Raw genomic sequence first — 15,599 nt, 5'->3', positions numbered from 1 at the left:
CCGCATGCCCGACACGAGACTCCCAAAGCAAGTGCTCTACTCGGAACTCCTTCACGGCAAACGAGCCAAAGGTGGGCAGAGGAAACGTTACAGGGACACCCTCAAAGCCTCCCTGATAAAGTGCAACATCCCCACCGACACCTGGGAGTCCCTGGCCAAAGACCGCCCTAAGTGGAGGAAGTGCATCCGGGAGGGCGCTGAGCACCTCGAGTCTCGTCGCCGAGAGCATGCAGAAACCAAGCGCAGGCAGCGGAAGGAGCGTGCGGCAAACCAGTCCCACCCTCCCCTTCCCTCAACCACTGTCTGTCCCACCTGTGACAGGGACTGTGGTTCCCATATTGGACTGTTCAGTCACCTGAGAACTCATGTTTAGAGTGGAAGCAAGTCTTCCTCGATCCCGAGGGACTGCCTATGCTGATGATTTAAAAGAATATACTTGTTTTGGAGGCAGTTCAGAGAAGGTTCACTCGGTTGATTCCGGAGATGAGGGGGTTGACTTATGAGGAAAGGTTGAGGAGGTTGGGCCTCTACTCATTGGAATTCAGAAGAATGAGAGGTGATCTTATCGAAACGTATAAGATTATGAGGGGGCTTGACAAGGTGGATGCAGAGAGGATGTTTCCACTGATGGGGGAGACTAGAACTAGGGGGCATGGTCTTAGAATAAGGGGCCGCCCATTTAAAACTGAGATGAGGAGGAATTTCTTTTCTGAGGGTTGTAAATCTGTGGAATTTGCTGTCCCAGAGAGCTGTGGAAGCCGGGACATTGAATATATTGGAGAGAGACAGATTTTTGAGCGAAAAGGGAATAAGGGGTTATGGGGAGCGGGCGGGGAAGTGGAGCTGAGTCCATGGTCAGATCAGCCATGATCGTATTAAATGGCGGAGCAGGCTCGAGGGGCTGAATGGCTGACTCCGCCTATTTTTGTTCTTCTTATGTTCATTACAGGGTAAGCTGAGATCAGCATTGGACAGAGCGGCAGAGAGGAAGGCCCATGGACAGAAGAGGGAACGGGAACAGCAAGAGACGATTTCAGCCATCAGAGTGAGTACTCTCTCCGCTGTCTCTCTCGGGCCTGGGTCCCTTCTCTCTCGGGCCTGGGTCCCTTCTCTCTCGGGCCTGGGTCCCTTCTCTCTCGGGCCTGGGTCACTTCTCTCTCGGGCCTCAGTCCCTTCTCTCTCGGGCCTGGGTCCCTTCTCTCTCGGACCTCAGTCCCTTCTCTCTCGGGCCTGGGTCCCTTCTCTCTCGGGCCTCAGTCCCTTCTCTCTCGGGCCTGGGTCCCTTCTCTCTCGGGCCTCAGTCCCTTCTCTCTCGTGCCTCAGTCCCTTCTCTCTCGGGCCTCAGTCCCTTCTCTCTCGGGCCTGGGTCCCTTCTCTCTCGGGCCTCAGTCCCTTCTCTCTCGGGTCTGGGTCCCTTCTCTCTCGGGCATCAGTCCCTTCTCTCTCGGGCCTGGGTTCCTTCTCTCTCGGGCCTCAGTCCCTTCTCTCTCGGGCCTGGGTCCCTTCTCTCTCCGGCCTCAGTCCCTTCTCTCTCGGGCCTCAGTCCCTTCTCTCTCGGGCCTGGGTCCCTTCTCTCTCGGGCCTCAGTCCCTTCTCTCTCGGGCCTCAGTCCCTTCTCTCTCGGGCCTCAGTCCCTTCTCTCTCGGGCCTGGGTCCCTTCTCTCTCGGGCCTCAGTCCCTTCTCTCTCGGGCCTGGGTCCCTTCTCTCTCGGGCCTCGGTCCCTTCTCTCTCGGGCCTCAGTCCCTTCTCTCTCGGGCCTGGGTCCCTTCTCTCTCGGGCCTCAGTCCCTTCTCTCTCGGGCCTGGGTCCCTTCTCTCTCGGGCCTCAGTCCCTTCTCTCTCGGGCCTCAGTCCCTTCTCTGTCGGGCCTGGGTCCCTTCTCTCTCGGGCCTCAGTCCCTTCTCTCTCGGCCTCAGTCCCTTCTCTCTCGGGCCTGGGTCCCTTCTCTCTCGGGCCTCAGTCCCTTCTCTCTCGGGCCTCAGTCCCTTCTCTCTCGGGCTTCAGTCCCTTCTCTCTCGGGCCTCAGTCCCTTCTCTCTCGGGCTTCAGTCCATTCTCTCTCGGGCCTGGGTCCCTTCTCTCTCGGGCCTCAGTCCCTTCTCTCTCGGGCCTCAGTCCCTTCTCTCTCGGGCCTGGGTCCCTTCTCTCTCGGGCCTGGGTCCCTTCTCTCTCGGGCCTGGGTCCCTTCTCTCTCGTGCCTGGGTCCCTTCTCTCTCGGGCCTCAGTCCCTTCTCTCTCGGGCCTGGGTCCCTTCTCTCTCGGGCCTCAGTCCCTTCTCTCTCGGGCCTGGGTCCCTTCTCTCTCGGGCCTCAGTCCCTTCTCTCTCGGGCCTGGGTCCCTTCTCTCTCGGGCCTCAGTCCCTTCTCTCTCGGGCCTCAGTCCCTTCTCTCTCGGGCCTCAGTCCCTTCTCTCTCGGGCCTCAGTCCCTTCTCTCTCGGGCCTCAGTCCCTTCTCTCTCGGGCCTGGGTCCCTTCTCTCTCGGGCCTCAGTCCCTTCTCTCTCGGGCCTCAGTCCCTTCTCTCTCGGGCCTCAGTCCCTTCTCTCTCGGGCCTGGGTCCCTTCTCTCTCGGGCCTGGGTCCCTTCTCTCTCGGGCCTCGGTCCCTTCTCTCTCGGGCCTGGGTCCCTTCTCTCTCGGGCCTGGGAGCCTTCTGTCTCGGGCATCGGTCCCTTCTCTCTCGGGCCTCGGTCCCTTCTCTCTCGGGCCTCGGTCCCTTCTCTCTCGGGCCTCGGTCCCTTCTCTCTCGGGCCTCGGTCCCTTCTCTCTCGGGCCTCGGTCCCTTCTCTCTCGGACCTCCGTCCCTTCTCTCTCGGGCCTCAGTCCCTTCTCTCTCGGGCCTCACTCCCTTCTCTCTCGGGCCACAATCCCTTCTCTCTCGGGCCTGGGTCCCTTCTCTCTCGGGCCTCAGTCCCTTCTCTCTCGGGCCTGGGTCCCTTCTCTCTCGGCCCTGGGTCCCTTCTCTCTCCGGCCTCAGTCCCTTCTCTCTCGGGCCTCAGTCCCTTCTCTCTCGGGACTGGGTCCCTTCTCCCTCGGGCCTGGGTCACTTCTCTCCCGGGCCTGGGTCCCTTCTCTCTCGGGCCTCAGTCCCTTCTCTCTTGGGCCTCAGTCCCTTCGCTCTCGGGCCTCAGTCCCTTCTCTCTCAGGCCTCAGTCCCTTTTCTCTCGGACCTGGGTCCCTTCTCTCTCGGGCCTGGGTCCCTTCTCCCTCGGGCCTCGGTCCCTTTTCTCTCGGGCCTCGGTCCCTTCTCTCTCGGGCCTGGGTCCCTTCTCTCTCGGGCCTGGGTTCCTTCTCTCTCGGGCCTGGGTCCCTTCTCTCTCGGGCCTCAGTCCCTTCTCTCTCGGGCCTGGGTCCCTACTCTCTTGGGCCTCGGTCCCTTCTCTCTCGGACCTGGGTCCCTTCTCTCTCGGGCCTGGGTTCCTTCTCTCTCGGGCCTGGGTCCCTTCTCTCTCGGGCCTCAGTCCCTTCTCTCTCGGGCCTGGGTCCCTACTCTCTTGGGCCTGGGTCCCTTCTCTCTCGGGCCTGGGTCCCTTCTCTCTCGGGCCTCAGTCCCTTCTCTCTCGGGCCTGGATCCCTTCTCTCTCGGGCCTCAGTCCCTTCTCTCTCGGGCCTCAGTCCCTTCTCTCTCGGGCCTGGGTCCCTTCTCTCTCGGGCCTCAGTCCCTTCTCTCTCGGGCCTGGGTCCCTTCTCTCTCGCACCTGGGTCCCTTCTCTCTCGGGCCTCGGTCCCTTCTCTCTCGGGCCTCAGTCCCTTCTCTCTCGGGCCTGGGTCCCTTCTCTCTCGGACCTGGGTCCCTTCTCTCTCGGGCCTCAGTCCCTTCTCTCTCGGGCCTGGGTCCCTTCTCTCTCGGGCCTCAGTCCCTTATCTCTCGGGCCTGGTTCCCTTCTCCCTCGGGCCTCAGTCCCTTCTCTCTCGGGCCTGGGTCCCTTCTCTCTCGGGCCTCAGTCCCTTCTCTCTCGGGCCTGGGTCCCTTCTCTCTCGGGCCTGGGTCCCTTCTCTCTCGGGCCGCTGTCCCTTCTCTCTCGGGCCTCGGTCCCTTCTCTCTCGGGCCTGGGTCCCTTCTCTCTCGGGCCTCAGTCCCTTCTCTCTCGGGCCTCGGTCCCTTCTCTCTCGGGGCTCAGTCCCTTCTCTCTCGGGCCTCAGTCCCTTCTCTCTCGGGCCTCAGTCCCTTCTCTCTCGGGCCTGGGTCCCTTCTCTCTCGGGCCTCAGTCCCTTCTCTCTCGGGCCTCAGTCCCTTCTCTATTGGGCTTCAGTCCCTTCTCTCTCGGGGCTCAGTCCCTTCTCTCTCGGGCCTCAGTCCCTTCTCTCTCGGGCCTGGGTCCCTTCTCTCTCGGGCCTCAGTCCCTTCTCTCTCGGGCCTGGGTCCCTTCTCTCTCGGGCCTGGGTCCCTTCTCTCTCGGGCCTCAGTCCCTTCTCTCTCGGGCCTCAGTCCCTTCTCTCTCGGGCCTCAGTCCCTTCTCTCTCGGGCCTCAGTCCCTTCTCTCTCGGGCCTCGGTCCCTTCTCTCTCGGGCCTCAGTCCCTTCTCTCTCGGGCCTGGCTCCCTTCTCTCTCGGGCCTCAGTCCCTTCTCTCTCGGGCCTGGGTCCCTTCTCTCTCGGGCCTCAGTCCCTTTTCTCTCGGGCCTGGGACCCTTCTCTCTCGGGCCTCAGTCCCTTCTCTCTCGGGCCTCGGTCCCTCCTCTCTCGGGCCTCAGTCCCTTCTCTCTCGGGCCTCAGTCCCTTCTCTCTCGGGCCTCAGTCCCTTCTCCCTCGGGCCTCAGTCCCTTCTCTCTCGGGCCTGGGTCCCTTCTCTCTCGGACCTGGGTCCCTTCTCTCTCGGGCCTGGGTCCCTTCTCTCTCGGACCTGGGTCCCTTCTCTCTCGGGCCTGGGTCCCTTCTCTCTCGGGCCTCAGTCCCTTCTCTCTCGGGCCTGTGTCCCTTCTCTCTCGGGCCTCAGTCCTTACTCTCTTGGGCCTCAGTCCCTTCTCTCTCGGGCCTGGGTCCCTTCTCTCTCGGGCCTCAGTCCCTTCTCTCTCGGGCCTCAGTCCCTTCTCTCTCGGGCCTCAGTCCCTTCTCTCTCGTGCCTGGGTCCCTTCTCTCTCGGGCCTGGGTCCCTTCTCTCTCGGGCCTGGGTCCCTTCTCTCTCGGGCCTCAGTCCCTTCTCTCTCGGGCCTGGGTCCCTTCTCTCTCGGGCCTCAGTCCTTACTCTCTCGGGCCTCAGTCCCTTCTTTCTCGGGCCTGGGTCCCTTCTCTCTCGGGCCTCAGTCCCTTCTCTCTCGGGCCTCAGTCCCTTCTCTCTCGGGCCTCAGTCCCTTCTCTCTCGGGCCTCGGTCCCTTCTCTCTCGGGCCTGGGTCCCTTCTATCTCGGGCCTCGGTCCCTTCTCTCTCGGGCCTGGGTCCCTTCTCTCTCGGGCTTCAGTCCCTTCTCTCTCGGGCCTGGGTCCCTTCTCTCTCGGGCCTCAGTCCCTTCTCTCTCGGGCCTGGGTCCCTTCTCTCTCGGGCCTCGGTCCCTTCTCTCTCGGGCCTCTGTCCCTTCTCTCTCGGGCCTCGGTCCCTTCTCTCCCGGGCCTGGGTCCCTTCTCTCTCGGGCCTCGGTCCCTTCTCTCTCGGGCCTGGGTCCCTTCTCTCTCGGGCCTCGGTCCCTTCTCTCTCGGGCCTGGGTCCCTTCTCTCTCGGGCCTCAGTCCCTTCTCTCTCGGGCCTCAGTCCCTTCTCTATTGGGCTTCAGTCCCTTCTCTCTCGGGGCTCAGTCCCTTCTCTCTCGGGCCTCAGTCCCTTCTCTCTCGGGCCTGGGTCCCTTCTCTCTCGGGCCTCAGTCCCTTCTCTCTCGGGCCTGGGTCCCTTCTCTCTCGGGCCTGGGTCCCTTCTCTCTCGGGCCTCAGTCCCTTCTCTCTCGGGCCTCAGTCCCTTCTCTCTCGGGCCTCAGTCCCTTCTCTCTCGGGCCTCAGTCCCTTCTCTCTCGGGCCTGGGTCCCTTCTCTCTCGGGCCTCAGTCCCTTCTCTCTCGGGCCTGGGTCCCTTCTCTCTCGGGCCTCAGTCCCTTCTCTCTCGGGCCTGGGTCCCTTCTCTCTCGGGCCTCGGTCCCTTCTCTCTCGGGCCTCAGTCCCTTCTCTCTCGGGCCTGGCTCCCTTCTCTCTCGGGCCTCAGTCCCTTCTCTCTCGGGCCTGGGTCCCTTCTCTCTCGGGCCTCAGTCCCTTTTCTCTCGGGCCTGGGACCCTTCTCTCTCGGGCCTCAGTCCCTTCTCTCTCGGGCCTCGGTCCCTCCTCTCTCGGGCCTCAGTCCCTTCTCTCTCGGGCCTCAGTCCCTTCTCTCTCGGGCCTCAGTCCCTTCTCCCTCGGGCCTCAGTCCCTTCTCTCTCGGGCCTCAGTCCCTTCTCTCTCGGGCCTGGGTCCCTTCTCTCTCGGGCCTCAGTCCCTTCTCTCTCGGGCCTGGGTCCCTTCTCTCTCGGACCTGGGTCCCTTCTCTCTCGGGCCTGGGTCCCTTCTCTCTCGGACCTGGGTCCCTTCTCTCTCGGGCCTGGGTCCCTTCTCTCTCGGGCCTCAGTCCCTTCTCTCTCGGGCCTGTGTCCCTTCTCTCTCGGGCCTCAGTCCTTACTCTCTTGGGCCTCAGTCCCTTCTCTCTCGGGCCTGGGTCCCTTCTCTCTCGGGCCTCAGTCCCTTCTCTCTCGGGCCTCAGTCCCTTCTCTCTCGGGCCTCAGTCCCTTCTCTCTCGTGCCTGGGTCCCTTCTCTCTCGGGCCTGGGTCCCTTCTCTCTCGGGCCTGGGTCCCTTCTCTCTCGGGCCTCAGTCCCTTCTCTCTCGGGCCTGGGTCCCTTCTCTCTCGGGCCTCAGTCCTTACTCTCTCGGGCCTCAGTCCCTTCTTTCTCGGGCCTGGGTCCCTTCTCTCTCGGGCCTCAGTCCCTTCTCTCTCGGGCCTCAGTCCCTTCTCTCTCGGGCCTCAGTCCCTTCTCTCTCGGGCCTCGGTCCCTTCTCTCTCGGGCCTGGGTCCCTTCTATCTCGGGCCTCGGTCCCTTCTCTCTCGGGCCTGGGTCCCTTCTCTCTCGGGCTTCAGTCCCTTCTCTCTCGGGCCTGGGTCCCTTCTCTCTCGGGCCTCAGTCCCTTCTCTCTCGGGCCTGGGTCCCTTCTCTCTCGGGCCTCGGTCCCTTCTCTCTCGGGCCTCTGTCCCTTCTCTCTCGGGCCTCGGTCCCTTCTCTCCCGGGCCTGGGTCCCTTCTCTCTCGGGCCTCGGTCCCTTCTCTCTCGGGCCTGGGTCCCTTCTCTCTCGGGCCTCGGTCCCTTCTCTCTCGGGCCTGGGTCGCTTCTCTCTCGGGCCTGGGTCCCTTCTCTCTCGGGCCGCTGTCCCTTCTCTCTCGGGCCTCGGTCCCTTCTCTCTCGGGCCTGGGTCCCTTCTCTCTCGGGCCTGGAACCCTTCTCTCTCGGGCCTCGGTCCCTTCTCTCTAGGGCCTCAGTCCCTTCTCTATCGGGCTTCAGTCCCTTCTCTCTCGGGGCTCAGTCCCTTCTCTCTCGGGCCTCAGTCCCTTCTCTCTCGGGCCTGGGTCCCTTCTCTCTCGGGCCTCAGTCCCTTCTCTCTCGTGCCTGGGTCCCTTCTCTCTCGGGCCTGGGTCCCTTCTCTCTCGGGCCTCAGTCCCTTCTCTCTCGGGCCTCAGTCCCTTCTCTCTCGGGCCTCAGTCCCTTCTCTCTCGGGCCTCAGTCCCTTCTCTCTCGGGCCTGGGTCCCTTCTCTCTCGGGCCTCAGTCCCTTCTCTCTCGGGCCTGGGTCCCTTCTCTCTCGGGCCTCAGTACCTTCTCTCTCGGGCCTGGGTCCCTACTCTCTCGGGCCTCGGTCCCTTCTCTCTCGGGCCTCAGTCCCTTCTCTCTCGGGCCTGGCTCCCTTCTCTCTCGGGCCTCAGTCCCTTCTCTCTCGGGCCTGGGTCCCTTCTCTCTCGGGCCTCAGTCCCTTCTCTCTCGGGCCTGGGACCCTTCTCTCTCGGGCCTCAGTCCCGTCTCTCTCGGGCCTCGGTCCCTTCTCTCTCGGGCCTCAGTCCTTTCTCTCTCGGGCCTGGGTCCCTTCTCTCTCGGGCCTCAGTCCCTTCTCTCTCGGGCCTCAGTCCCTTCTCTCTCGTGCCTGGGTCCCTTCTCTCTCGGGCCTGGGTCCCTTCTCTCTCGGGCCTCAGTCCCTTCTCTCTCGGGCCTCAGTCCCTTCTCCCTCGGGCCTCAGTCCCTTCTCTCTCGGGCCTCAGTCCCTTCTCTCTCGGGCCTGGGTCCCTTCTCTCTCGGGCCTCAGTCCCTTCTCTCTCGGGCCTGGGTCCCTTCTCTCTCGGACCTGGGTCCCTTCTCTCTCGGGCCTGGGTCCCTTCTCTCTCGGACCTGGGTCCCTTCTCTCTCGGGCCTGGGTCCCTTCTCTCTCGGGCCTCAGTCCTTACTCTCTCGGGCCTCAGTCCCTTCTCTCTCGGGCCTGGGTCCCTTCTCTCTCGGGCCTCAGTCCCTTCTCTCTCGGGCCTCAGTCCCTTCTCTCTCGGGCCTCAGTCCCTTCTCTCTCGTGCCTGGGTCCCTTCTCTCTCGGGCCTGGGTCCCTTCTCTCTCGGGCCTGGGTCCCTTCTCTCTCGGGCCTCAGTCCCTTCTCTCTCGGGCCTGGGTCCCTTCTCTCTCGGGCCTCAGTCCTTACTCTCTCGGGCCTCAGTCCCTTCTTTCTCGGGCCTGGGTCCCTTCTCTCTCGGGCCTCAGTCACTTCTCTCTCGGGCCTCAGTCCCTTCTCTCTCGGGCCTCAGTCCCTTCTCTCTCGGGCCTCGGTCCCTTCTCTCTCGGGCCTGGGTCCCTTCTCTCTCGGGCCTGGGTCCCTTCTCTCTCGGGCCTCAGTCCCTTCTCTCTCGGGCCTGGGTCCCTTCTCTCTCGGGCCTCAGTCCCTTCTCTCTCGGGCCTCAGTCCCTTCTCTCTCGGGCCTGGGTCCCTTCTCTCTCGGGCCTCGGTCCCTTCTCTCGGGCCTGGGTCCCTTCTCTCTCGGGCCTGGGTCCCTTCTCTCTCGGGCCTGGGTCCCTTCTCTCTCGGGCCTCGGTCCCTTCTCTCTCGGGCCTCGGTCCCTTCTCTCTCGGGCCTCTGTCCCTTCTCTCTCGGGCCTCAGTCCCTTCTCCCTCGGGCCTCAGTCCCTTCTCTCTCGGGCCTAAGTCCCTTCTCTCTCGGGCCTGGGTCCCTTCTCTCTCGGGCCTCAGTCCCTTCTCTCTCGGGCCTGGGTCCCTTCTCTCTCGGACCTGGGTCCCTTCTCTCTCGGGCCTGGGTCCCTTCTCTCTCGGACCTGGGTCCCTTCTCTCTCGGGCCTGAGTCCCTTCTCTCTCGGGCCTCAGTCCCTTCTCTCTCGGGCCTGCGTCCCTTCTCTCTCGGGCCTCAGTCCTTACTCTCTCGGGCCTCAGTCCCTTCTCTCTCGGGCCTGGGTCCCTTCTCTCTCGGGCCTCAGTCCCTTCTCTGTCGGGCCTCAGTCCCTTCTCTCTCGGGCCTCAGTCCCTTCTCTCTCGTGCCTGGGTCCCTTCTCTCTCGGGCCTGGGTCCCTTCTCTCTCGGGCCTGGGTCCCTTCTCTCTCGGGCCTCAGTCCCTTCTCTCTCGGGCCTGGGTCCCTTCTCTCTCGGGCCTCAGTCCTTACTCTCTCGGGCCTCAGTCCCTTCTTTCTCGGGCCTGGGTCCCTTCTCTCTCGGGCCTCAGTCCCTTCTCTCTCGGGCCTCAGTCCCTTCTCTCTCGGGCCTCAGTCCCTTCTCTCTCGGGCCTCGGTCCCTTCTCTCTCGGGCCTGGGTCCCTTCTCTCTCGGGCCTCGGTCCCTTCTCTCTCGGGCCTCAGTCCCTTCTCTCTCGGGCCTCAGTCCCTTCTCTCTCGGGCCTGGGTCCCTTCTCTCTCGGGCATGGGTCCCTTCTCTCTCGGGCCTCAGTCCCTTCTCTCTCGGGCCTCAGTCCCTTCTCTCTCGGGCCTCAGTCCCTTCTCTCTCGGGCCTGGGTCCCTTCTCTCTCGGGCCTCAGTCCCTTCTCTCTCGGGCCTGGGTCCCTTCTCTCTCGGGCCTCAGTCCCTTCTCTCTCGGGCCTGGGTCCCTTCTCTCTCGGGCCTCGGTCCCTTCTCTCTCGGGCCGCTGTCCCTTCTCTCTCGGGCCTCGGTCCCTTCTCTCTCGGGCCTGGGTCCCTTCTCTCTCGGGCCTGGAACCCTTCTCTCTCGGGCCTCGGTCCTTTCTCTCTCGGGCCTCAGTCCCTTCTCTCTCGGGCCTGGGTCCCTTCTCTCTCGGGCCTCAGTCCCTTCTCTCTCGGGCCTGGGTCCCTTCTCTCTCGGGCCTCAGTCCCTTCTCTCTCGGGCCTCAGTCCCTTCTCTCTCGGGCCTGGGTCCCTTCTCTCTCGGGCCGCTGTCCCTTCTCTCTCGGGCCTCGGTCCCTTCTCTCTCGGGCCTGGGTCCCTTCTCTCTCGGGCCTGGAACCCTTCTCTCTCGGGCCTCGGTCCCTTCTCTCTCGGGCCTCAGTCCCTTCTCTATCGGGCTTCAGTCCCTTTTCTCTCGGGGCTCAGTCCCTTCTCTCTCGGGCCTCAGTTGTACAGGGCCTTGGTGAGGCCACACCTGGAGTATTGTGTACAGTTTTGGTCTCCTAACTTGAGGAAGGACATTCTTGCTATTGAGGGAGTGCAGCGAAGGTTCACCAGACTGATTCCCGGGATGGCGGGACTGACCTATCAAGAAAGATTGGATCAATTGGGCTTGTATTCACTGGAGTTCAGAAGAATGAGAGGGGACCTCATAGAAACGTTTAAAATTCTGACGGGTTTAGACAGGTTAGATGCAGAAAGAATGTTCCCAATGTTGGGGAAGTCCAGAACCAGGGGTCACAGTCTGAGGATAAGGGGTAAGCCATTTAGGACCGAGATGAGGAGAAACTTCTTCACCCAGAGAGTGGTGAACCTGTGGAATTCTCTACCACAGAAAGTAGTTGAGGCCAATTCACTAAATATATTCAAAAGGGAGTTAGATGAAGTCCTTACTACTCGGGGGATCAAGGGTTATGGCGAGAAAGCAGGAAGGGGGTACTGAAGTTTCATGTTCAGCCATGAACTCATTGAATGGCGGTGCAGGCTAGAAGGGCTGAATGGCCTGCTCCTGCACCTATTTTCTATGTTTCTATGTTTCTATGTTTCTCTCTCGGGCCTCTGTCCCTTCTCTCTCGGGCCTCAGTCCCTTCTCCCTCGGGCCTCAGTCCCTTCTCTCTCGGGCCTCAGTCCCTTCTCTCTCGGGCCTGGGTCCCTTCTCTCTCGGGCCTCAGTCCCTTCTCTCTCGGGCCTGGGTCCCTTCTCTCTCGGACCTGGGTCCCTTCTCTCTCGGGCCTGGGTCCCTTCTCTCTCGGACCTGGGTCCCTTCGCTCTCGGGCCTGGGTCCCTTCTCTCTCGGGCCTCAGTCCCTTCTCTCTCGGGCCTGCGTCCCTTCTCTCTCGGGCCTCAGTCCTTACTCTCTCGGGCCTCAGTCCCTTCTCTCTCGGGCCTGGGTCCCTTCTCTCTCGGGCCTCAGTCCCTTCTCTGTCGGGCCTCAGTCCCTTCTCTCTCGGGCCTCAGTCCCTTCTCTCTCGTGCCTGGGTCCCTTCTCTCTCGGGCCTGGGTCCCTTCTCTCTCGGGCCTGGGTCCCGTCTCTCTCGGGCCTCAGTCCCTTCTCTCTCGGGCCTGGGTCCCTTCTCTCTCGGGCCTCAGTCCTTACTCTCTCGGGCCTCAGTCCCTTCTTTCTCGGGCCTGGGTCCCTTCTCTCTCGGGCCTCAGTCCCTTCTCTCTCGGACCTCAGTCCCTTCTCTCTCGGGCCTCAGTCCCTTCTCTCTCGGGCCTCGGTCCCTTCTCTCTCGGGCCTGGGTCCCTTCTCTCTCGGGCCTCGGTCCCTTCTCTCTCGGGCCTCAGTCCCTTCTCTCTCGGGCCTCAGTCCCTTCTCTCTCGGGCCTGGGTCCCTTCTCTCTCGGGCATGGGTCCCTTCTCTCTCGGGCCTCAGTCCCTTCTCTCTCGGGCCTCAGTCCCTTCTCTCTCGGGCCTCAGTCCCTTCTCTCTCGGGCCTGGGTCCCTTCTCTCTCGGGCCTCAGTCCCTTCTCTCTCGGGCCTGGGTCCCTTCTCTCTCGGGCCTCAGTCCCTTCTCTCTCGGGCCTGGGTCCCTTCTCTCTCGGGCCTCGGTCCCTTCTCTCTCGGGCCGCTGTCCCTTCTTTCTCGGGCCTCCGTCCCTTCTCTCTCGGGCCTGGGTCCCTTCTCTCTCGGGCCTGGAACCCTTCTCTCTCGGGCCTCGGTCCTTTCTCTCTCGGGCCTCAGTCCCTTCTCTCTCGGGCCTGGGTCCCTTCTCTCTCGGGCCTCAGTCCCTTCTCTCTCGGGCCTGGGTCCCTTCTCTCTCGGGCCTCAGTCCCTTCTCTCTCGGGCCTGGGTCCCTTCTCTCTCGGGCCTGGGTCCCTTCTCTCTCGGGCCGCTGTCCCTTCTCTCTCGGGCCTCGGTCCCTTCTCTCTCGGGCCTGGGTCCCTTCTCTCTCGGGCCTGGAACCCTTCTCTCTCGGGCCTCGGTCCCTTCTCTCTCGGGCCTCAGTCCCTTCTCTATCGGGCTTCAGTCCCTTCTCTCTCGGGGCTCAGTCCCTTCTCTCTCGGGCCTGGGTCCCTTCTCTCTCGGGCCTCAGTCCCTTCTCTCTCGGGCCTGGGTCCCTTCTCTCTCGGGCCTGGGTCCCTTCTCTCTCGGGCCTCAGTCCCTTCTCTCTCGGACCTCAGTCCCTTCTCTCTCGGGCCTCAGTCCCTTCTCTCTCGGGCCTCAGTCCCTTCTCTCTCGGGCCTGGGTCCCTTCTCTCTCGGGCCTCAGTCCCTTCTCTCTCGGGCCTGGGTCCCTTCTCTCTCGGGCCTCAGTCCCTTCTCTCTCGGGCCTGGGTCCCTTCTCTCTCGGGCCTCGGTCCCTTCTCTCTCGGGCCTCAGTCCCTTCTCTCTCGGGCCTGGCTCCCTTCTCTCTCGGGCCTCAGTCCCTTCTCTCTCGGGCCTGGGTCCCTTCTCTCTCGGGCCTCAGTCCCTTCTCTCTCGGGCCTGGGACCCTTCTCTCTCGGGCCTCAGTCCCTTCTCTCTCGGGCCTCGGTCCCTTCTCTCTCGGGCCTCAGTCCCTTCTCTCTCGGGCCTGGGTCCCTTCTCTCTCGGGCCTCAGTCCCTTCTCTCTCGGGCCTCAGTCCCTTCTCTCTCGTGCCTGGGTCCCTTCTCTCTCGGGCCTCAGTCCCTTCTCTCTCGGGCCTCAGTCCCTTCTCTCTCGGGCCTCAGTCCCTTCTCCCTCGGGCCTCAGTCCCTTCTCTCTCGGGCCTCAGTCCCTTCTCTCTCGGGCCTGGGTCCCTTCTCTCTCGGGCCTCAGTCCCTTCTCTCTCGGGCCTGGGTCCCTTCTCTCTCGGACTGGGTCCCTTCTCTCTCGGGCCTGGGTCCCTTCTCTCTCGGACCTGGGTCCCTTCTCTCTCGGGCCTGGGTCCCTTCTCTCTCGGGCCTCAGTCCCTTCTCTCTCGGGCCTGTGTCCCTTCTCTCTCGGGCCTCAGTCCTTACTCTCTCGGGCCTCAGTCCCTTCTCTCTCGGGCCTGGGTCCCTTCTCTCTCGGGCCTCAGTCCCTTCTCTCTCGGGCCTCAGTCCCTTCTCTCTCGGGCCTCAGTCCCTTCTCTCTCGTGCCTGGGTCCCTTCTCTCTCGGGCCTCAGTCCCTTCTCTCTCGGGCCTGGGTCCCTTCTCTCTCGGGCCTCCGTCCTTACTCTCTCGGGCCTCAGTCCCTTCTCTCTCGGGCCTGGGTCCTTCTCTCTCGGGCCCCAGTCCCTTCTCTCTCGGGCCTCAGTCCCTTCTCTCTCGGGCCTCAGTCCCTTCTCTCTCGGGCCTCAGTCCCTTCTCTCTCGGGCCTGGGTCCCTTCTCTCTCGGGCCTCAGTCCCTTCTCTCTCGGGCCTCAGTCCCTTCTCTCTCGGGCCTCAGTCCCTTCTCCCTTGGGCCTGGGTCCCTTCTTTCTCGGGCCTCAGTCCCTTCTCTCTCGGGCCTCAGTCCCTTCTCTCTCGGGCCTCAGTCCCTTCTCTCTCGGGCCTCAGTCCCTTCTCTCTGGGGCCTCAGTCCCTTCTCTCTCGGGCCTCAGTCTCTTCTCTCTCGGGCCTGGGTCCCTTCTCTCTCGGGCCTCTGTCCCTTCTCTCTCGGGCCTCAGTCCCTTCTCTCTCGGGCCTCAGTCCCTTCTCTCTCGGGCCTCGGTCCCTTCTCTCTCGGGCCTCAGTCCCTTCTCTCTCGGGCCTCAGTCCCTTCTCTCTCGGGCCTCAGTCCCTGCTCTCTCGGGCCTGGGTCCCTTCTCTCTCGGGCCTCAGTCCCTTTTCTCTCGGGCCTCAGTCCCTTCTCTCTCGGGCCTCAGTCCCTTCTCTCTCGGGCCTCGGTCCCTTCTCTCTCGGGCCTCAGTCCCTTCTCTCTCGGGCCTGGGTCCCTTCTCTCTCGGGCCTCAGTCCCTTCTCTCTCGGGCCTCAGTCCCTTCTCTCTCGGGCCTCAGTCCCTTCTCCCTTGGGCCTGGGTCCCTTCTTTCTCGGGCCTCAGTCCCTTCTCTCTCGGGCCTCAGTCCCTTCTCTCTGGGGCCTCAGTCCCTTCTCTCTGGGGCCTCAGTCCCTTCTCTCTCGGGCCTCAGTCCCTTCTCTCTCGGGCCTCAGTCTCTTCTCTCTCGGGCCTGGGTCCCTTCTCTCTCGGGCCTCAGTCCCTTCTCTCTCGGGCCTCAGTCCCTTCTCTCTCGGGCCTCAGTCCCTTCTCTCTCGGGCCTCAGTCCCTTCTCTCTCGGGCCTCGGTCCCTTCTCTCTCGGGCCTCTGTCCCTTCTCTCTCGGGCTCAGTCCCTTCTCTCTCGGGCCTCAGTCCCTGCTCTCTCGGGCCTGGGTCCCTTCTCTCTCGGGCCTCAGTCCCTTCTCTCTCGGGCCTGGGTCCCTTCTCTCTCGGGCCTCAGTCCCTTATCTCTCGGGCCTCGGTCCTTTCTCTCTCGGGCCTCAGTCCCTTCTCTCTCGGGCCTGGGTCCCTTCTCTCTCGGGCCTCAGTCCCTTCTCCCTCGGGCCTGGGTCCCTTCTCTCTCGGGCCTGGAACCCTTCTCTCTCGGGCCTCGGTCCCTTCTCTCTCGGGCCTCAGTCCCTTCTCTCTCGGGCCTGGGTCCCTTCTCTCTCGGACCTGGGTCCCTTCTCTCTCGGGCCGCTGTCCCTTCTCTCTCGGGCCTCGGTCCCTTCTCTCTCGGGCCTGGGTCCCTTCTCTCTCGGGCCTGGAACCCTTCTCTCTCGGGCCTCGGTCCCTTCTCTCTCGGGCCTCAGTCCCTTCTCTATCGGGCTTCAGTCCCTTCTCTCTCGGGGCTCAGTCCCTTCTCTCTCGGGCCTCAGTCCCTTCTCTCTCGGGCCTGGGTCCCTTCTCTCTCGGGCCTCAGTCCCTTCTCTCTCGGGCCTGGGTCCCTTCTCTCTCGGGCCTGGGTCCCTTCTCTCTCGGGCCTCAGTCCCTTCTCTCTCGGACCTCAGTCCCTTCTCTCTCGGGCCTCAGTCCCTTCTCTCTCGGGCCTCAGTCCCTTCTCTCTCGGGCCTGGGTCCCTTCTCTCTCGGGCCTCAGTCCCTTCTCTCTCGGGCCTGGGTCCCTTCTCTCTCGGGCCTCAGTCCCTTCTCTCTCGGGCCTGGGTCCCTTCTCTCTCGGGCCTTGGTCCCTT

General features: G+C 63.6%; 1 protein-coding gene across 1 annotated transcript in view; it reads left to right on the top strand.

The window, feature by feature from the left end:
• LOC139257135 (zinc-binding protein A33-like) overlaps positions 1-15,599 on the top strand; it is a 145,425-nt gene that overhangs the window by 1,101 nt on the left and 128,725 nt on the right. The window contains exon 2 of the mRNA XM_070874407.1: positions 950-1,045. Within this exon, the coding sequence (XP_070730508.1) occupies positions 950-1,045 (96 nt within the window). The remainder of the gene's footprint in view (positions 1-949; positions 1,046-15,599) is intronic.

Source organism: Pristiophorus japonicus, unplaced genomic scaffold (genome assembly GCF_044704955.1).
Source record: "Pristiophorus japonicus isolate sPriJap1 unplaced genomic scaffold, sPriJap1.hap1 HAP1_SCAFFOLD_807, whole genome shotgun sequence".
Lineage (NCBI taxonomy): Eukaryota > Metazoa > Chordata > Chondrichthyes > Pristiophoridae > Pristiophorus > Pristiophorus japonicus.
Note: the sequence above shows the minus strand (reverse complement) of the source record. Positions and strands in the feature narration are given on the sequence as shown.